Source organism: Lepisosteus oculatus, chromosome 2 (genome assembly GCF_040954835.1).
Source record: "Lepisosteus oculatus isolate fLepOcu1 chromosome 2, fLepOcu1.hap2, whole genome shotgun sequence".
In the NCBI taxonomy this organism is placed as follows: Eukaryota; Metazoa; Chordata; class Actinopteri; order Semionotiformes; family Lepisosteidae; genus Lepisosteus; species Lepisosteus oculatus.
Window position 1 is genome coordinate 25,464,352 of NC_090697.1, and position 22,785 is coordinate 25,487,136.

At 35.4% G+C, this 22,785-nt stretch overlaps 1 protein-coding gene across 3 annotated transcripts in view; it reads left to right on the forward strand.

Moving 5' to 3' along the window:
- ldah (lipid droplet associated hydrolase) overlaps positions 1-22,785 on the forward strand; it is a 113,519-nt gene that overhangs the window by 85,381 nt on the left and 5,353 nt on the right. For all 3 annotated transcript variants that reach the window (XM_069199119.1, XM_015357141.2, XM_015357145.2), the window contains exon 7: positions 16,898-16,980. In XM_069199119.1, coding sequence (XP_069055220.1) covers positions 16,898-16,980 — 83 coding nt within the window. The remainder of the gene's footprint in view (positions 1-16,897; positions 16,981-22,785) is intronic.

Sequence of the window (22,785 nt, forward strand, 5' to 3'; positions counted from 1 at the left end):
GAGGCAATAAGTCATTTTCAAAGGTTAAGTAAATGATAAATTCACAAACCTCCTAGAAAAATAGGTATCTTTATGGTTTTGATAAGTGAAGATGTATTTCAATATCATGACACATGATGGTTATAATTATATGATAATTCTGACTGGAATCTATTTTTTTTCCAAAATAACTCCCAATTCTAAATCACTGTCAGATTTTTCAGATGTTATTATAGTGACTGTACATTTTCTATCCCCTGACTAGTGCAAGGTACTAAAACTTTTATCACTTTCTAGCTAACAGTGTATTTCAGTTGACAGTGCAGGGATCGGAGGAACTTAAGTGATCTATGATATTCTCTTCCAAGGAGTTTGTAAAATGTTAGTCGTTGAAGTTTTTGTCAAGATACTTACTAAGAGCAAAAAAGACAACATTTTGCTTGCATGTTGTCCTGTGTCAAAAGATGAATTTTCCTGCATGGTTTGTTTATAGGGTTTGAATTTTGTGGTGCTTTTATTTAATGTTTTGTCATGAAAAACATTTTAAAACATTTTTTGGCCCATTTTTAATTTATTTAAATTGATGAATCTCTTGTATGTTTAAAAGACTAACTTGGATTGAATCAATTGACTGAAGAAGGCAAAACTGACAGCTTTTGAACTTTTAATATGTCTTAGCTTATTCTGTATATAACTATGATTGATTTAACCAAATATGTTAATCTGCCTTACATATACACACTGTAAATACAGTATATACGTACTGAGGCACTTTTCCGTATAAACGGTTTTGTTTATTTTACTGTTTATGCAGTTCAATTTGTATGTACCGTAAGTGATGTGCAAGAAACTTTGTATTATAATGCATAATATATTTTTACTATTTTTTACTAATATGAATCAGATTTCCAGTAAGCCTTTGAAATATATCAAAGAGTATTGAATGGTAATTATAAAATTGACTAACATTTTTTTCAGATGGGGGGGGACAAAAGATAACAGAAATTGATTGACAAAAAAAGATATTTGGGGAGCAAAGACTGAGGAAGAACCAAAGGGAAAAACATTATCGGGTTTTTTACAGATTCTGCCTAAAATCAGAAACAAATCAGCTGAGAAAGAAAAGAAGTGACCACATTAGCAGCGATGTTGGTGTTATTGCATCACAGAAACCCAGCCGACCAAAAACGATGGAGAGGAATGTATCATTAGTGGATACACTTTATTCCATAGGTATAGGAAAGACAGACGGAGAAAGGTGTAGCACTACATGTCAAATAGAGTATTCATCTTCAGGAACTTAAGCTAGAGGAATCTGGAGTCTCTGAATCTATGTGGTCCAGGCTAATAAAAAAAAATATTCTAAAGGTACAGTGTTATATGCTGTAGACCACAAAATTCAGATGTTGATTATAATAGTAAGTTGTATTTATGAGAAGCTACAACTTTTCCAGCATCGATTGTGATAGATCTATAGGAATAACCAGCAGTAGAAACTGAAATGTTAGACATGGTTAATGACTGTTTTCTTGCCCAGTTTTCAGAGCACCTACTGTACAAGAGGAATTGCTTGTACAGATCTCTTTCTCTTCAGGCAGTAAAGACAGAGTGAGACAAAAAGAGGTCAGGTAACCATTAGGGAACTGCAATCATAATATAGTGTGCTTTGAGGTATATTTTTAAACTGTTTAAGTTGCATCCAACGCAAAAGATTACAATTTCAAGAAAAGTCACCTTAAAATGAAGTAGACACCATTTAAGAGAAGTAAAATAGGATAAGATAGATATGAAATTTGTGGGAAATAAATGACAGTGGTTTACTTGACGCACAAAACAGTATCCCAAATGGTTCAAGAATATAAGTAGGACAGACAGAAAGAGAAAGACAGCATCACGTTGGTGCAGTATTTATCACCAGGGCCCTGGGTTTGATTCCTGGGGTGCTCTCAGTGTGGAGTTTGTATGGTATCCTGGTGTTCCCATGAGTTTTCTCCAGGTACAACAATTTCCTCCCACATTCCAAAGACATACAGGATGGTTACTTGGCATCATGGAAAACTGGTCCTGATGTGTGTTTGTGTCTGTGTGTGCCTTGCGATATACTGGCGTTCTGTCCAGTGTGTGTCCTGCTTGCACCATTGCTTGCTGGGATAGGCTCCAGCTCCCTTGCACCCTAGGTAAAAAAAGAAAGAGTACTGTGCATTGTACAAAGGTAAAAAGGACTATTAGAAATTAATAATCAAGTGGAGACTAAAATAAATAATAAAAAGTTCTTTCATACTGCAAGAGCAAAAGAACTGTCCAGGATGGACTGTAGTTTATTTCAAGAAACAGCTGTATGAGATCTTGGAATCAATTAACTACTAAATACCTGAAAGGCTAGATGGACTGAATAGCCTCCTATTGTTTGTATCCTTACAGTATGTTCTTATAAAGTATCTTGTTTTTTTTATCATGATGGTACACATACTGTAAATGTATAATTATAATTAATAGAGAGATGACAGGCATAATTCACAATATGTGTTTCTAGCAGATTAAACTTCCTAGAGTATGTTTATTTAAAATTCTGTTGTTTCATATCCTTTTAATTAAGTCAAGTAAAGTATTTGTCTAATTACTGATAAATCAGAAGAACACAATTTACCTTTGCATACTATTTTTCATCCATTAGGAAAAGGTAGTATACGTGGCAAATCATTAATTCTAATTTGTAAAATCCAGATTGGAAAAATATTTTTCTCTGACTACCATGTATTATTTTAAACTTTGAGTTATGGTGAAAAAAATCTGCTAATTATACAAACCTTATACAATATTGGCATTGGTTCTACACATTATATTGTCAAGTGATTCATTACAAACAAAATTAGTTTTGAACAAAAATACAAATATGCTAACTGTTGTTTTTAAAATGTTTCTTTTTTAAAAGCTTTTATATTGTGTATAACCAATGTAATACTATGTAATTTATTTAATAAAAAATATTAACAAAGCATTTTGTACATTGACCTTTCTCTAATATATTAGGTTTTTGTGGCTTTCTTCTAGTAATGGGAAATGTTGAAATCTTTTTTGCTGAGCATAATATTAGCTAAGTTACAAATCACAGCCATTATTAAAAGCAGTAGCACCTGCGGTTTCCAGCTATTTAATATAGTTAATTCTTGCTCTTTTAAGAGCTTGTTTTTGCTGGATCAGGTTGAGGTAGTCATAAAGAGATTTGCCAACATCTTGTTTTTTTTCCCCACAAAAGTAGCAACAGTAGGCAGCAGAAGGAAATATCACAGTGAACCATGTACACAGCACAAGACAACACAAATTACTTCTTTTGGTTCAAATACTAGTTTGTACTTACACAGTTTACGGATTGTAGATGGTAAACCGTCATTTCTATAAGTTACCAAAACAAAAAAAAGTCCTGATTTTTGAGAGAAGTGGCTAAGCAGCATATATTGCAGTTTAGAATTTATTTTAAATTAAAAATAAATGTTCATATAGTTGATGTGGTTAAGCATTGCTGTAAGGGGCAAATATCTGCTTTGAGCAGTTTGCTTCTGAGGGGAGACATTTGCAACATAATTCAGCAATGTTAAAGGTGATAATAATAATATCTGTCTTTACTTTAAATAGTGCGTTCAAATTCAGTAAACTCAAAACACTTTACAAGACATATTTATCAAATTGCCTAAAATAAAATTTAAAAATACAAACTCAAGAATGTAATATTCTTTGATATTGATATTCTTTGCAGAATATCAAACAAGTCCAAAAAAGCTTCTGAATTTGTGTGGCTGAGTCATTCTTTTGGGGTGGTCTCTCGGAGCTCTGGGGCACTGCAACAACAGGCTCCTGACACCCACAGAGTGTAGACAAGCAGGGGGAAGACATAGTAAGCTGGAACAGACTAACTGAAGGTCACATGGAGAAAACAGAACAAAAAAATATCGGCTAGATACTGGTGAGCCACGTCATGAAGAGCCTTAAAAAGAAGTGGAAGGGTTTTAGATCAAGTTGAAATCTGACGGAAGGAAGCCTGTTCAAGGACTCTAAGATCATTTGCATAATAACCAAGTCTGGGTTCTAGATGCCTAATTCTGAAGATATTGTCATTTGTTTAGAGACTCTTTGAAATTGGGCATTACTATGATCATGAATCAGTTTGATATCTCTACCTGAATAAACAACAGTGCTTTTAAATATTTTGTATTCTAATTATTGCAATTGACACAAATTCTAATTTAGTGTCCACACATGAGTTGTGAGAATTACATGAGTGTTACTTCATATGAAAAATCTTTTGTCAAACTAAATGGATGGTGAAGAGCTTTGGAGTAGTGGTTGGGTTCTGAATTTGTAACTGTAAGTCTGTGCATTTAAATCCCAAGTGGAGTACTGCTGTTGTACTTCACTCAGATATCTTAGGTAAAAGACTCCTGCTGTGTATATTGGTAAAGATATAAGTGAGTCTTGTTTATTCAGCACCTGTGCTTAACACAGTCAGTGCCCAGTGTTCCCTATTCAGTATTCTCAATATTCAGTATATTGAATTCAGAAAATGTAAATAATGCAGAACATACCAATGAGATGTACTGTATGATAGATACATACCTTATTTTTTCAACAAAAAGCACACAATTTCATTATGGCAGTCTCATAATGTAGTGCACATGACTGAATTCATCCTGTGCCTTAGAAGGGCAGCTTGGCCATCATAACATAGGGTGAATGCAGAACAGGATTTAAAAAGGAGCTCAGCTCTCAGGAAATTTGAACATGGTAACTTTTGATTCTATCGAATGTATTTTTTCCTAACGCAGATATCCTTGTTGTGCTTAACCATAATGCTTTCTTTTTCCTTCTAAAAATATAGTAGAAGTTGAGAAACATCTTGTGAGGAAACATTACTTGAGCTGGACGGCTGCCTGACACTTTAACAAAGTCATTTTTGGAAGAACAGTTATATTATACTGTAAAGGAAATTCTCTTTGTGTCGATTAAACTTGTTCAGTTTATTTAGTTTTTTACAGTACACGTTTGGCAGTGAATTAAACACTTTGCCTGAGTGTTTATTGGAAAATACTTTCTGTAGGTAGAAAGCTATGGAAGGACCCTTCTGCTTTCTTCTATATTACAGCCATGTGTCCAAGATCAGGCTTCTTTGAACTTGGTTCTATTTCCTTTTAAGGCCTATCACTATTTTAGGTTTTGAACTGTATTTGTGAATCATGTTACTAGGAAGCCTAGGCTAACAAAATACTTCAGTTGGTAGTCCTTAGCTCTTTTCATCTGTTCTCCTGATCTTTACCATCTTCTGACCTTGAAAGCACAGTTTTGCCTTTCGTGTTTAGTTTGACCTTCACATATTTAATGTATTTTTAAAGACTCCCGTTGATGGTACAGATTCTTGCATCAACAATGCAGGAAAACTAATTCTTTTGTTTATTGCGTGGATGTTTTCAGATCCATGCTTGCATGTTTATTCAGTTTTAGTTTTTGAGACTTTTCTTATTGCATGCGCAGATGTCAAAGAAAGGATAGATCTTATCTTTCTGTACCAGCTGCTTGGCTTGCGCACTGAAAAAAAAATGTTTTATTCCATAGGAGTCTACTGAAAAAAATATTAGAAAAGATGGAGTCTTCATAAGCGACTGTACTGCTGACCCAGTGAGCGGTGAACATCTGAAGGGCTACTCATGTGTTCTTACTTTCAGCTTGTGAGTTTTTTTTTTAATTTCAGAGCCAAAGGCAAGATCTGTTTTCTAAAGAATAAAACATTGAGCTAGTTAAGAACTCATTACAGAATGCAGAAATGATATAATAAACATATTCAATCATTTCACACATAATGCATAAAGTAATCACCTTGTTGTTTTAGTCTTTATACGATTAAATGACTCAGGTGTTTGTGAAGGTACTGTATGCAATAAATACAGAAACCTAATCTATTTTGGTATCTGTTATTACTCCACTATAAACTAATCAAAATGCATCCACAGGGTGAAATTATAACTTGACAGTGAGTCACTTTTGAAAGTGGTTGAATGGTGTGCACAGTGCAGTATACTGGTATAATTAATGTGTAGTTTTCCGTAAGTCTAAAATTTAATCTTATAGAATTATGGTTTGAGAAATAATTGTCCTAAGAATATTATTACATCTTTTCAATATGAACTTAGTGGAAAATTATTTAAAAGCTTTTTCAAATTTGGACAATTGTGACATTTGTGAAAGTACTGTAAGTCACCATAGTATCGCAAAGAGCGAGAGTTCCCACGAACAGCAGTGTGAAGTGGCCCCACTGTAGTGACTAATTCAATGTGCTGTACGAGCAAATAAGTACAGGTTGTGCAGCAGATATTTTACAGCAGAAATGTTCTGACATAATCTGCATGCACAGTTAACAAGTAAGTGGTATTTGTCGGCACAGCCGTCTTGAAATCGAGTGCAATATTTCTATTGGATTGGAAGAAATGTCTTCACAAGCTAGCTTGTTTTCAATGTACTGTAGCTTCACTTCACCAGACATTTGCCATCATTGATTAGCTACATAACACTGTGTTTTCAGAATGTCAGACCTTAAATGTATTCATACAATCATTGGATGATAATTTTTAACCTATAATACATTTATAAATGAAATTAAGTTTGCATACGGTACCTTGCAAAAATTCATCAGACCTTTGTACAGTTTGTGCGTTATGAAGAATCTTTAAAGATTGCAGTCATGATAGGAGAAGACATTAATCTGTGTATATAATATTTGTAATAATACTACTCAACACATTCAAAACAAAACAAAGTAGATAATATAAAAAAGTTAAAATGTATTACTTTAATAAGTCACACAATTAGTTGATTAACCTCTGTCTGTCATTGTGTATTAATAGTGTTTCATGTGATGTAAAAATAAACATATACACCTGTTTCTGTATGGTCCCTCAGTCAGGTAGTTGAAGTTAAAACAAAGCTTCAACTATGAAGAAGGAGTAGCTTTCAGAACAACTTGGGGATAAAGTTGTATAAAGGCATTGGTCAGGAGGTCAACAGTACGAAACCATTTCTGATGCCCTTAATGTGTCTCTGAGAAATGAAATTCATTCATAAAGAAGTGAAAGGCACCCAAACACTTCCTAAATTAGGCTGTCCATCCAAACTGAGCAGCCAGACAAGGCTGAAACTGCTTAGGGATGCTGACATGGGGCTAACAGAAACTTAAAAAGAGTCCAGTGGCTAAGATGGGAGACAATTTGGCATTTGTAGTCTAAATGCAAAAGTTAAATCTGATGCAAACCCACCAAAGTGCATCACTCCAACTATACTATACTTCTGTCATACTACTGCCACCATACATATTTTAATGTCAAGCAAAGTGAAGGCATCTTTGTGTTATAGCCCTGCTTCTTATTAGGAGGGACAGGGAAGCTTATCCAAACAAATGAAAGTACATACAGGTATGTAGTAAAGTGCTGTCAAATCTAAGAGGAAAACCTGCTTCAGACCTAAAACTGGGATGCAAATTCACCTTCTAGTAGGACAATAATCCAAAACAGGAAGCCAAAGCTACACTGCAGTGGCTTAAGAATGAGAAAGTGAATTTCCTTGAGTTACTCAGTCAAAGTCCTGACTGAATTGAGAATCTCTGGAATGATTTCAATAAATACTGTCCATAAGTGAAGCCCAAGCAACATGAGAGAGTTTGTGCAAATCTGCCAAGAAGAATAAGCAAAAACTGGACAAAGCCAGACTTGTGCCTGTGATGGCTGCCAAAGGTGCTTCCACCAAAATAAATTCACAGGTCTGAATATGTATGCACTCCACGTACTAAGTTTTTTCTCTTAGTTTTTGCTGGCATTTACCATGTTAGTATTCAGTTTGAATATTCAGTTTTTGAGTAAAATCTTGAGTTTAACAGATTTGTATGCATTATTTTGTAGTTTTGCAAAGTTGGACACCATAGGAAAGCTTTGAAATTATTTGCAAGGCACTGTATGTGGTAAAACGACTGCCATTTCCACTCATAGTACTATTTGCAATCTAATGTTTCATTTTTTAAAACAATACATATAATAAATTGCAGTATCCTGGTAGTTTTTTTCTCTAAATGTAATGTTTATTTTATCTACTGAAAAACTTTTTAGTTTTCATAGCCTGAGGTTGAATATTTTTACCTTTATATGTTTACTTTCTGCTCATCTTTGAGTCTTAATTCGTTATACCACATACATTTCAGGCTGCGTTTCAAGAGCACCCCAAGCATCTAGCTGAATTAACAAGACATATTCCTATAGGTGCCATTAACCAAAACTATGATCCATGGGGATTCATTAAACTTAATATCTTTAACCTTATAGGGCTTCCAGAAATAAAAATCTTAAAATGTAAATAGTGTACGTGACCTTTGTAGTGCTTTTGACCTTTTCGTGGGAAACTTTGATGTTACTGTTGTGCTTGTAGTTTGGTGACACTTGTCTATAAAATCCTGCAGAAGATCACTGAGCAAGTATCTTATTTACACAGCACCCCCAAACCATTCTCTGCCAAAGTGCTTAAAAAGGCCTGGAGGGAATCCTGTCTGGAAAACCGAGTGAAGTTCACTCAACAGGCTAGCCTCATCCTATGCAGCCCTTGACCTTTTGGAAAGATACACCAAGACCTGTGATTAGCCCAAAGGGAACTCAGCTGATAGTTCCAGGGAAAGGTGGAGTTTGTCTGACCTGAATTACATTACCATTTTAAAAATAATAAATGATTGGTTAGCTCAAGGTGTTACATTCTACTATAATTGGGGTTCATAGAACTAAACTTTTTCGGAGTTTTTTATTTTCCTGTCATTGTGATGTATAACATACAAAATAGCATCTGAGACTCATTTTCAAAAAACAAATGGAAGTGAAAAGAAAATCTACACTTAATTCAATAAATTGTGGTTTATTCTTAGAACAATTGAGTCTTGAAAACATATTTTCAGTCTCTCAGTGCTCACTTAAATCCTGAAAGTGGCTGTCACAAATGTCTCTATAGTCTTTTAACTATTAAATTCGCTCTCCAAGAATGTTAAACAGATTCAAGATATCGATTACGGACTTTTCCTTTTGTTTTACTGACTTTTGAAGGTACGCTCTTTAGAAAGCCTTTTATTTTCCTTATTCTAAAATACATTTATATTTTTTGGTCAATTTTAAAAGAAAATTTAGAACCATTCATTGTTTTTGCTTTCTTAAGACAAAGAAATATTTTAGGTAAGAACAGTGTCTTGACTGCTGCTGTGTGTAATAAGACAAGGAACAGTTAAGAACTTCAATAAATGTGGTTCGTTTTCACTGAGGAATTACGAGATGGAATGCTACAGTCTGCCAGGACGAAGCTCATGAGATAACTGTATCAGGGGATGTCTCCTAGATCACTGCTCTGCTCAGCTCCTTCTGTTATATATATATTTGTCTGGCTAGGAGCTTTAGCTCCTGGACAGTACATGCTTTTAAAAAAGTGATCCATTCACCAAGATAAATAGCACTGAGGCCACATGCTGCTGTGTTCAGTAAAAATACAGTGTCTCTGAATGATCAATTTACCTTTTGTTTATATCAGGGATGATGTTCATTCCAACTCAGTTTTTAACTTGTATCAGCTGAGTCATTGGTTGCTGAGATTCCCAACCCTGGTCCTGATCGTATGGTCTATTGCTGCAGCTGAGTTCATTATCACATGCTGTTTGATCACAGGTTTCTAGTTGGGGCAGATTAGGGCACTTGCTGCAATCATTCAGGTGTGTTAGCTAAAATGTAATCAATTGGACCTTTAAAGCAGGAAAAGCAATACTTTATGTGGGAGTGTCTAATATAATGAGAAGCTTAAGTATTGGGACATTGCAGTGAAATCTATTGCTGCTAAAATTGAAAATTGTATTTCGGTTCAAAAGATAAATATAAGGCAAAGGTACAGAATATCAGCTTTTATTTCTAGATATTTTTATAATAATAATTGCTTACACTTATATAGCACTTTTCTGGACACTCCACTCAAAGCGCTTTACAGGTAATGGGGATCCCCTCCACCACCACCAATGTGCTGCCCCCACCTGGATGATGCGACGGCAGCCATAGTGCGCCAGAACGCTCACCACACACCAGCTCTCGGTGGGGAAGAGAACGGAGTGATGAAGCCAATTCATAGAGGGGGATTATTAGGAGGCCATAATTGGTAAGGGTCAATGGGAAAGTTGGCCAGGATGCCAGGGTAACATCCCTATTCTTTTCGAGAATATCCTGGGATTTTTAATGACCACAGAGAGTCAGGACCTCGGTTTTTACGGCTCATCCGAAAGACCGCGCCTTTCCCTGTCACTATACTAGAGCAGAATGACCCACATAGACCGCAGGGTGAGCGCCCCCTGCTGGCCCCACTAACACCTCTTCCAGCAGCAACCTTAGTTTTTCCTAAGTGCTGGTGAGAGGTTTATATCTTGCAGTGTAGCTCTTTTAATTTGCCAGCGCACATTGAATTGAAATACTTTCACCCCTGCACCCTGGAGATTTTTCCTTCACAGCTTTTATGATTCTTCTGTCATGAACTGCTATCTTCTTCCTTCGACGACCTGGCCCAGTTGTTGAGCCCTCCAGTGCTTTATTGTTTATTCTAAGACATTCTGTGTTGTGAATTCGGTGATGCCCAATCTATCTGCAATGATTCTAATTAGAAAGGTATTGGCTCAGATGTTCACCATTACTCATTTTTCCATCAAACTGTCTAGTCCTCTTCATGGTTGATACCTTCTCACTCAGTAGGGAGGCCCAAAAAGTAAACTCCAAAGGTTGTAACCATGGCTGTATATTCATAGATCGTTAATGATTTAATAACCATGGCTGTATATTCATAGCTCTTTTATGATTTAATGCTACCTGGAAGAATTTCCCGAGCAATTAGAAATGCCTTCCAATACTTATGCTCACCTGTAATAGAGGAATTGAACACAATAAATTACATTGTTCTAACTTGGCTAAATATACACTGTGCAAAATAATACACAGAAATAAAAGCTGAAATTCTATACTTTTGTCTCATGTTAATATTTTGATCTCAAATACAAAATTGCTTAGTATGAATAATAGATTAACAAAATTAAAACCTAATAAAACATAATGAGCAATGCGAGATACTCAGATGAAATTTGAGATAAACTATGCTGCCTAAAACTCATGCATGGTTACAGGGAAATTAGATTTGCTAAAACATTTATTAATTGTTATTAGAAAAGAGGAATTGGCATTAAGAAAATAATTTCTGTGGTGACTGAAGGTCTACAGGGTGTAAATCAAATTGTTATGGGTCATTTCAAAACACAGAAGGCATAGCTTGCAAAACTTATTTTTTCTTGTGACATTGGCACCTCCACCTTCCACTATTTCCAGCATTTTAAAGAACTTCCAAAACATTGCACAACCCGCGTTGCTGAGTTTGTACATACAAGAATTGGCATCAGAATTTTCTTTCAGGTTTTAGGATTTCCAACTTTGTGTTCCAATTTTTTTCTTTTTTCTGATTAAACCAGACAGCTTTGATATGAGCGACATGGATGTTTCAGTGTTTCAGTAGATGGGTGTTGAAGGTTTTGAAGTGCATCTAATTGAATTCCAGTGCTCAGAGTTATAGAACTCAAAGTTCTGGGATCTGCGAAACACACTTGAGGCTACTAAAAGTGACTGCAACATCTCTGTCATGACCTGTTGGAAGTTCCTGCCAGTGAAATTTGACCGTTTGGAGAAAGTGCCATTTTCACTGCTCTCAGTGAAAACCAACTCATCAAAAACCAAAGCCAAGGCTGTTTCAAAGTCATGCAGTTGTTTCAGTTCAATGTTGTCCGTTTCCTAACTAATGCCAAATCAGCTGCTGCTCATTAAATTCTTTGGCAGAAGTCATTTGAACTGATTAGCATTTCTCTTACAAAAGTGACTAATGTAGTGCTGGACAATCCTGAAAATCATCATTACAATAAAAACCAATGAAGCTTAAATGTATGTTTTCCATTTATATTCTACTCTAGACAATGTTCTGGCTTTTTTTTTACCAGTGCCTCACCACAGTTGTTCACATTCAAGAAGGGAATTGATTATTAGAACAGGCCTCAGTCGTTCTCAACAAAAGCCTTTTAGTAATGTGCATGTGATCCACAAATTTGAAAGCCCCATTTATAAATGGGACTGTGTACAAATGCTGTGTGTACATATTGTTCTGCTTTCACTTTTAATAACAAACCAGAATTAGTCTGCCATTTACAATGAGTAATGTGTGGTTAATATGCGTAGGAAAGGGGGCAAGGGGTTCGTAAGCCAAAATCCTGAGGAATATTTATTTATAGTAAGAGATATAATTAAAATTCAGACACATCATATGTTTATTTCTGCTACGAAAATAGCACACAGAGATCTAAAAGGCATCATTTTTAAAACCTCAGCTGTGCTTTAAATCAGATTTAAAAAAATTAAAGGGCACTGTTGAATAATACATTTGGTTTCATTGTATGCAAGAGGACTGAAATGACCAAACAAAAACTGGACACCACAGATCTATTTTAGTAAAAAAAAATAGAGATCACTTTCATACATAATAAACATTTTTAAGGGTTTCAAGTAGTTTACTTTCATGAAAAACTTCTATATTGAACAGAAACTACACCTACTGTACACCTGCTTATGACTGGAAAACTCTGGTTCAGTTTCGTAAAAGGAGAGTGGCCTGTAATTAGTTTTAATTTTGAGGAAAATAAATCTCATGTTGAATCTGATCTTTAGACCTCTAAATAAAATGAGAATTGATGGACACATGACCAAGTCTGATTCAGCTTATTTTGTGTCTGTTTCTTCTACTCTTGGGAGCATATCTGAGCCTTTCCAAAGAAGCTTGAGGGTAACACTTCCTGGAGTTACATTCAGGGAAACTGATAGATGTCTGAAACAGCATGATTCTGTTTTGGAGACCGGCAAGGGCTATTTATCAAAGGTGCCCCACTCATTACATCATAGTGTATGTTGCACAAGCCCAGCTGTTTCATGGAGATGTTGGAGCCCCAGCATCACCACAGGAACTGCACATTTCCTGAATTGAATCTGTACAGAATGTTTACTACAAAGCCAGTCAGGGAAGATGTTTTTGAAGTGTTATACAATTATATTCCATACAATTCTATTTTTGTTAATATTCAGATTTGTCCTCTTTGTTTGGGACATACATTTGGGAATATAAGTCTAAAAACAGACAAGAGGACAAAGGTTTTTGCATTTTATATCATCACAAGATTTGTATTTATATGTCACAAAATGTTATCCATTTAACATTTTTCTGTCTTAAACAGAAAAGTAATCTAAATACACCTACACCCCTAAAACAGCTTGTTTAGTATAAGGTTTTTATATCCTTGCTTAGTTGACCAGTCATGTGCTAATTTAAGATACATATATGGAAATTAATTTTGAGCAAATTAACATTTTTTCACTTTGGCAGCTAAGGGTGAGTTGAGAATTGGCACTCTTAAACATTACATTTTTACTGTGCAACAAAATCCCGTTATAAACTCTCACCCTTTAAAGGTAATAATTTTGTTTAAACAAACATTCATGCCAACTAACTACTGTCCTAGTAGTAGAAAAATTCTCCATTTCAGTTATAACTGTCAATTTTGCCTTTTGTTTTGCCTGTGGATTGATGAAAAAGATAAAGTTACGTACTTCGAATAACCTTTGAAGAACTGTGTTGTTAGGGATATTATCAAATACTTGCATTTAATTTTCAAATCTTAGTGTATCATGGCTATGTTGATCAGTTTGTATTTAGATTACTTTTCTGGTTAAAACACAAAAATGTCAAACTTTGTGAGATGTAAGCACAAGTTTTGTGATATTATAAAATGCAAAAACCTTTTTTGTCCTCTTATCTGTTTTTACATTTATATTCCCAAGAGCAACATATCTTAAATTGCTAAGTGCCCCATGTTTTGGATAGTTGAACAATTTAAAACAGGTAAACTGAAACAACACAGAGAGATTAAAAGATTGGTGGTTTATTGCAGTATTTGTGCACAGCAAAAATATAAAGTTTGAACTGTCCTACAGTTATTATAGATTTTTAACTTTTGTGGCCTAATAATTATATTTCACTGTGTAGGTGATGTATTTGTCCTGACAAGGTGCAGTTTACCCAATACTCTTGTCTGTGTCTTTAGAGGAAGCCAAGCTCAAAACCTTTTAAAAAAATAAAAAAGAGGACAGGTAAAATCTTTTATGGACATCATTGGATTTTGTTTTATATTGAAGACAGGATTTACAAATATACATTTGACTCATTATTTGCATTTTCCTCTTTAATACTTTTCTTAGTATTGCACTGTTGGTTAATGCAGGTAGCATATTTAAAGGGAGCATCTCCATTTACAGAAATGTAATAAATGAACTAAAAACACAATTGTTTTTTTAAATATTAGATAGATGTTGAATTAAAATGTTTGGAAATATATTTTGATACTTCACTGAAGATGTGTTTCTTAATATCCGAATGATAAAGATACAAGGTGGATATTTTTATTAGATTTGTATTAGGAATTGCCTGAAGCTAGGTTTTTATTAATTTTACTTTAAAAGTCTGCTTTCATGAAACAATATGTTTAACTTCATAAGAAAAATCATAAAATGCCATGGAGACATGATCATTTCAATCACAGATGCACCAATAAGTTTGACAATATAGAGTTTGCTTAAAACACAAGTGAAGAAGGCCTAGAAAGCACAGAGATGCTCTTATGTTATAATTCACACGAAAGAAAAGGAAAGCCACCAGGAAAAAGGTTTATTGGCAGAGGAAAGATTGCAGATGGAATTTTGGACCAATGGGTATTGTAGAAAGTGAGCATAATTTAAATACAGCAGACAAAAATACAGGAGGCTGTTGTTCTGAATAATAGAATTTCACATTATTTGAATAAAAGAAATTCTTACAGAAGCTTTAACTCTCTTGGGCTGTCATTGCTATATATAATGTCTTACAGAGTAGTATCATATGGCAGTCCAAAACTGCTTTTGTCTTAAATGAAAAAAAATCCCAAGATCTACATGTCATGTCTGAGAATTATAACAGCTGCGTTTTTGCATGTGTGTGTGTGCACGTTTGTGGGTTACAGATTTCTTCTACGAGACTTCCGGAAGTGTATTTAAACCTAGATTTACATTAAATTTCACTAAGATTAACAAGAAAATACTTTCTCTATCATTTACAATCACAATCCAGCAGAATGGTAGTTAGTAGTTCAAAAAATTAAATGAAAACAGGCATTTTATTTTATTTTTATTTTATTATAGGCTTTGATTTGTAGCTGGCTACAACTGTTGATTGAAGCAGAGTTATTATGGGGTCTAAAATGACTACTATTAAGGTTTCATATTATTCAATCAAGTTTAACTGTGTTTTCTTCCTCTTTTAACTCAAGACCAGGCATCTACAGACTCTTTGAAAGCTTAGCTCAAGGAAGCTCAGTTTCACTCTGTTGGGATGAAATTTAAATTACTGTTTCATTAGACAGAAGATAAACAGATATGCATTTGTCCTACGTCTCTGAGTGGTAATATAATATAATTTTTTTATTTAATTTAAGGACAGATATATTTTTGTAACATATGTGGCTCACATCTGTTAATCAGCTCCTTTTGATTCCACTGCCTTGCTATCACCCCAGTCTTGCACAATACAAGTATTCAAGGACTTCATTTTGCTCCTGTCACTAATAGTTTCTCCTGTAAATCAGAGGAAATGTAGTTCTTGCTTTCTGACACCCATGGAAACTAACGTCATCAGGTTCTGTGGTATATACAAAGAACATTTAATGCTATTTAAAAGGAAAAACAAAATTATTTTAAGGAAAACTGTGATATCTGAAAGCTGAAACAAACTAAGTACCTTGTTCCATATTTAACTGCTTTGCTCTCATTTAAAAAAAGAAATCCTGTATTTCACTGCTTTGTGTTTAAAGTTTTACAGTGTGTGCTTGAGACACAAGCCGATAAAGTATTATTTTCGGATTCATTTTAAAATATCATTCTCAAGCTAACATTAAACCTCTAGCTATCTTGTAACAGACCCAATTAGGTGGAAATTTGAGAAAGCCAGGGAACCCAAATCCATAACGGAATGGAAATGAAGGATCTGTATGAAGAGTTTTGAGGAAATGAGGGTTCAGGCAGGATATTAATTCAGTTCTTGTATAATATGTTGGTACCATGAGATGAGGTTGCCATTGTCTCAAGGTCAAGTCATTTTCTTTTGTTAATCATTTTTATTAGCCAATGAATCTTTAGATAAAAAGGGGACTTTTCACCTCTTTAGACAGTTAGTTGATTGGTTGATTGAAATAGATCGAAATATTTATTTTTATGCAATTTCATTTTATTTAATGCAGGTATTCATTTATATGTTGCATATACAGTATTAAGGCTTTGCAACAAAATGTAGATGCAGTGTTGTTCCAAAAGTACTGGTTGTAACAAAATAAATAATCAAAGACAAGTTTAAAAACACCTTAAAAACATCAGTGGCACTCTAAAACTAAAATACTTCAGAGTCGTTTATGAGACAGGTAACTTACCATATGCTCAGTAATTCTACTGATAAGATTCTGACTCTCCTTGGGAACAATAATCAACCATCTCTACACATTTTTTATGTTGTGTTGTAACAAAAACAATAAATAAGTAGCTCATCTAAGCACAACAGAGTAATGAAACCTCACTTCAAGAACAATTGTTAAAAGACGGAAGATATTAGCCTCTTAAGAAAATATACTGTAACTATGCCCTCCACTACTCCCTTTAACAATGCAATATTCAGGATAGATGTTTTCATTGGAGAAATACAATGTACTTCTTTGTCTTGCCAGCAAACGCCATGTATATGGGAAGCCAAGAAATGGTACAAGTTTTGGACAGAGACAATTCAACCATAAAACAACATTTGGACAAGGTAAGAAATAAAATGTTTAGTTCTTAATTAATGTACGTGTACTTAAATCCATCGCTTATTGTTATCTGTTTAGTTTCAATTAAATGAATAGATATTGTACCAGTTCAAAGCTATCTTTGCAGGTATGCAAGTTATGTGTGATGCATAATGTTTCTTTCTATAAGGTGTGGTGTAGGTGTAGTCTGTTATTTATAACTGTCCTACCAATAGCAACACTATTTAAATCTCATTTAAATTAAGATTGACTTCCTGTAGACCATAATCTCATCTCTAGTTACTGCATCATTGTTCTTGTGATGCGAAAACTGATGCTTTATCATTAATCCTTGATTTTTGCTTGATAAATACAAAAAATGGGTTTCTCTTCCCCTTTAGTAATTGTGGTTTTATTAGGAATGGGAGGGGTGCTGTCTTTGGCTGTAACTCTTTACAAAGGTCAAAAGGTTAATTTTCTTGGTAACCTTTTGAATAGAAGTGATTCAGATACGCTGGTGATAGCACAGGAGCACCCAGCCATTAAATAGCTTACAGCTTAATTCAGCAAAGAACCTAGGGCTAGTGTTTTAATGGTCTGTTGTTTGTTAACCAGTTCCCTAGTTCATTGAACGCCAGCATAGAGGAAGTTGTCTGAGTCACTGCCACTTGAACTATGACTCTGTGAACAGACAGGTGACAGCTGAGAAGGTGTAGGAATAGTTCCGGACAATAAAGCGTTTTATCCTTAGTATAAATGACTTTCCTGTTTTCCTTCCCATATTCTTTCATCTACCCATTCCATGCACTTTTCATTAGGCACAAAAATGTGCCTAATGGACACACTGATATTCAAAATAAGCACAAGGCACAGTTCGTGGACTACTAATTTCTACTAATACTAATGTATTCTTGTGCATCAGGTTTGTTAGCCAATTTTTTGGTCCTTAGTGGAAAAGCACAAAATTCAGTTTTCAGGGTTTATTTCCTTTTCTGCATTGTAGAGTTTATACATGTACATAAGTATGAGTAGTATACTCACACAGGCTGTGTGACAAGTGCTTTGTGGGTCAAACCACAAATCTAAAGACAACAGCTGGATACACACTGGCATCTTCATGATACAGAGTATGAAAAAATTAAAGATTGATGTTGCCTCCATTCATGGTCAGGCTGCAATGAATAATGGAAAAGAGGTGACTCAGATTTGCCAGACTGCATCTGAATGAAAAGTGGAGCCATGTTGAGAAAACACTCATTTCCACTGTGAAATATGATGGCGGTTTAACGTTATTTGGAGTTATTTTGCATCTACCTGTCCTGGAAATGTGAGCGACACATATCAGGACATTTTGGCCAAATACAGTGCCTTGCGAAAGTATTCGGCCCCCTTGAACTTTTCAACCTTTTGCCACATTTCAGGCTTCAAACATAAAGATATAAATTTTTTATTTTATGTGAAGAATCACCAACAAGTGGGACACAATTGTGAAGTGGAACGAAATCTATTGGATTTTTGAAACTTTTTTAACTAATAAAAAAATGAAAAGTGGGGCGTGCAAAATTATTCGGCCCCCTTGCGTTAATACTTTGTAGAGCCACCTTTTGCTGCGATTACAGCTGCAAGTCGCTTGGGGTATGCCTCTATCAGTTTTGCACATCGAGAGACTGAAATTTTTGCCCATTCTTCCTTGCAAAACAGCTCGAGCTCAGTGAGGTTGGATGGAGAGCGTTTGTGAACAGCAGTTTTCAGCTCTTTCCACAGATTCTCGATTGGATTCAGGCCTGGACTTTGACTTGGCCATTCAAACACCTGGATACGTTTATTTGTGAACCATTCCTTTGTAGATTTTGCTGTATGTTTGGGATCATTGTCTTGTGGGAAGATAAATCTCCGTCCCAGTTTCAGGTCTTTTGCAGACTCCAACAGGTTTTCATCCAGAATGGTCCTGTATTTGGCTGCATCCATCTTCCCCTCAATTTTAACCATCTTCCCTGTCCCTGCTGAAGAAAAGCAGGCCCAAACCATGATGCTGCCACCACCATGTTTGACAGTGGGGATGGTGTGTTGAGGGTGATGAGCTGTGTTGCTTTTACGCCAAACATATCGTTTTGCATTGTGGCCAAAAAGTTCGATTTTGGTTTCATCTGACCAGAGCACCTTCTTCCACATGTTTGGGATGTCTCCCAGGTGGCTTGTGGCAAACTTTAGACGAGACTTTTTATGGATATCTTTGAGAAATGGCTTTCTTCTTGCCACTCTTCCATAAAGGCCAGATTTGTGCAGTGTAAGACTGATTGTTGTCCTATGGACAGACTCTCCCACCTCAGCTGTAGTTCTCTGCAGTTCATCCAGAGTGATCATGGGCCTCTTGGCTGCATCTCTGATCAGTCTTCTCCTTGTCTGAGCTGAAAGTTCAAAGAGGGACGGCCAGGTCTTGGTAGATTTGCAGTGGTCTGATACTCCTTCCATTTCAAGATGATCGCTTGCACAGTGCTCCTTGGGATGTTTGAAGCTTGGGAAATCTTTTTGTATCCAAATCCGGCTTTAAACTTCTCCACAACAGTATTACGGACCTGCCTGGTGTGTTCCTTGGTCTTCATGATGCTCTCTGCGCTTTCAACAGAACCTTGAGACTATCACAGAGCAGGTGCATTTATACAGAGACTTGATTACACACAGGTGGATTCTATTTATCACCATCAGTCATTTAGGACAACATTGGATCATTCAGAGATCCTCGCTGAACTTCTGGAGTGAGTTTGCTGCACTGAAAGTAAAGGGGCCGAATAATTTTGCACGCCCCACTTTTCATTTTTTTATTAGTTAAAAAAGTTTCAAAAATCAAATAGATTTCGTTCCACTTCACAATTGTGTCCCACTTGTTGGTGATTCTTCACATAAAATAAAAAAAATATATCTTTATGTTTGAAGCCTGAAATGTGGCAAAAGGTTGAAAAGTTCAAGGGGGCCGAATACTTTCGCAAGGCACTGTACCTGGTTCCCTCTGCCATGAACAGGACAAAATGGGCAATTCCATAATAAAATAATAATATAAGAAAGGCTAGAAATGAGAGGAAAGCATTCATCCCATCTATCTCATTTGGTTGTTAATAATTGATCTAAGGATGTCATTCAGCCATTTCCTGAAAGAAGTCAGGGTATTGGCTTTAACAACATGCCTGGATAGGCTTGTTCCATATTCCCACAAGCCTTTCAGTAAAGGTGGGCCTCCCTAATTAATGTTAACGAAAATACATTTCCACATAGTTTTCACTTGGGCCCTGTTTCACTTCATCCTGATGAAGTCCGCTAGGTAGATTTTGAAAACTTGTATGAAGTCCCTGGCAATCTTTTCTATTCAAGACTAAAAAGGAGCATTCCCATCAGCCCTGGAAATAATCTGGTTGCTCTTCTCTGGACATATTCTAGAGCAGCATTTTCTTTTGAAAATTGTACATGATATTATTAATGAGGTATTACTTGTTCATTGTACAATTTTAACATCACACCCCTTGATTTACATTCTATTATTTTAACTGCATATACTGTACAAACAATTTGTTAGCCTTTTTGTTTCTCCACATTTTATAGAAGATAAAGTTTTCATAAGTCTTTTCTTCTGTAGCTCATTGCTTCCCATTTTGTATTTATAATTTATATTTTTTTACATGCATGCAAAACTTTGCACTAGTCTACATTAAACATCATCTGCCATGTGTTTGCCCAGTCTTGAATTTTATGTAAATCTATTTTATTTCAATTTGTAGCTTCTGCAGTGTTTACTAATCCTCATAATGTGGCATCATTTGCAAACCTGGCTGGTTTACTTACCATACCAGAATCTAGATTATTGATATAAATTAAGAATACCAATAGTACAAATCCCTTTGCTACTCCTCAAATTTATCGTACCCCAATTTGTCCTTTCACTCCTTATCTGAAATAAAATCTAATAAAAAACTTTTTTATTACACTAATCTAAATCCTCGCCCTTGTGTTTCCCTGAATGTCTGCTGTCTACAGGTTGCGAATTAAACTTTTAAGAGGAGCTTTATCAAAAGCCTGAAAATCTAAATCTACTGTATGGTTGATGATTCTGAAAATCTAATTACACCACATCATATGCCTTGTGTGCACTCTTATAACTTATTCAAAGAACTCTAACAAGTTGGTCATGCAAGACCTACCTTTCCTAAATACATTTTGACTGTTCTCTAGGATATTGTTTTCATACAGGTAATCCTCTTGTTTAGCTTCACTGTTTCCATAACTTTATGTGCATATTTTCATCCATAGAAGCCAAATCCCAGACTGAAAATGATCCAAACCATTCAAATTGGTTGACTGGCTACCTCAATTCAATCAAACATTTGTGGTTCAAACCTGGGAACACAGTTCACAAATGGAAATTTAAAGAGACTGAAAGATCTAGAGTAGTTCTGTCTGGGGAATGGTGAAATATACCACTGCTACAGGCTCATAGCACACTACAGGAGGGGTCTGTGAGTGTGATTCAGCTGAAACAAGGTTTGCTAAATACTAAGTACAAGAGTGTGAGTAATTGTGACCCTCATGTTTCCTGGTGTTAAATTAATGATTTTTGGTAAATATGACCTTTCCTATTTGCAATGCTGTCTACATTATGACATTTTTTCAGCAGGACACAAAATCCTATCCATAAATGTTTTTGGAGGGCACTTTGTCTCACTCCTCACTATATGACAATTTTCTATTTCTATTAAGTCATAACAGTGTTAGTGTAATTGTGTGCACATGCAGAAATAATCATGTATGTAGTCATTTAAAAGAGATGATCAGGGGTACTTTATTCCAACCAGTTTGTGGCTACTACTCCCTAAACATGAGATATTTACACTTGGTAATATTCACCTTGATAATGGGCCCTAAACATCAGGCTGATTCTGAGACTTTGGTGCTTCCCTTTGTATGGCTTTTACTCTGCATTACGAATGGAGCTTATTGAGGAAAGAATGCAGATCACATTTCACACAGACGAGCGCGTTCTAATGCTGACATGAAGCAGAGCACAGCGCACTGTGTGTTAAGCATGAGGGTATGTGGAGTTTATCTCTCACCATTTAAAAAGGTGATATCATTTCATTTTTAAAGTTTATCTTTTCTAAAACTCTGACCTTAGCTAACCTCATCCTTCATAATATAACCTTGTAGAGGCTGTGCAAAAAAAACAGCAGCACACCAATTAATATTGAATTTCAGGTTGTTTGACTTAGTTGAAATTTTTGACTATAGCTGTAGTATTGGTGATGTAATGCAGTGTATTTACATATTTACATATTTTGTGTCTTGTATAGTCTGAATGTAACTTTTATTATCGCACCATAATTAACTTGATGACAAGCTGGCTGCTGTGAGACTTTTTATTCCCTCCTTAGTGAGATGAGAGTGAGCTTTTCCCAGACTCCTGATTGTACTGCCCAGGAATGTTTGTCTTTTCGTGTCAGGAGGGCTGTGTTTTTGGGCCCTGCTTAAATGGTTTTGCAGCTAAAAAGTCAAATACACACTTATGACTTCAATGGAAAGGCCCATGTTTCTCTTGCATGTTGAAAATTAAAAATCTGTTTAATTGTGAATCTTGAATACCACGTTTATTTTAATTGTATTCTATTGTGGAATCTCTAAGGTTTTAGTTTTCTTGCTGCCTTCCTCCCCAACACTTTTTACTTATAGACCTATCTGACATCTCTGTAGAAGCCCCGGCTTCTTTCAAGAAATAGCCTAGATAAGGTGCTTCAGTCTGGACACCGAGGGTTGTGGGACAATCTACAGTACCCAGCCCTGTTGTTGAA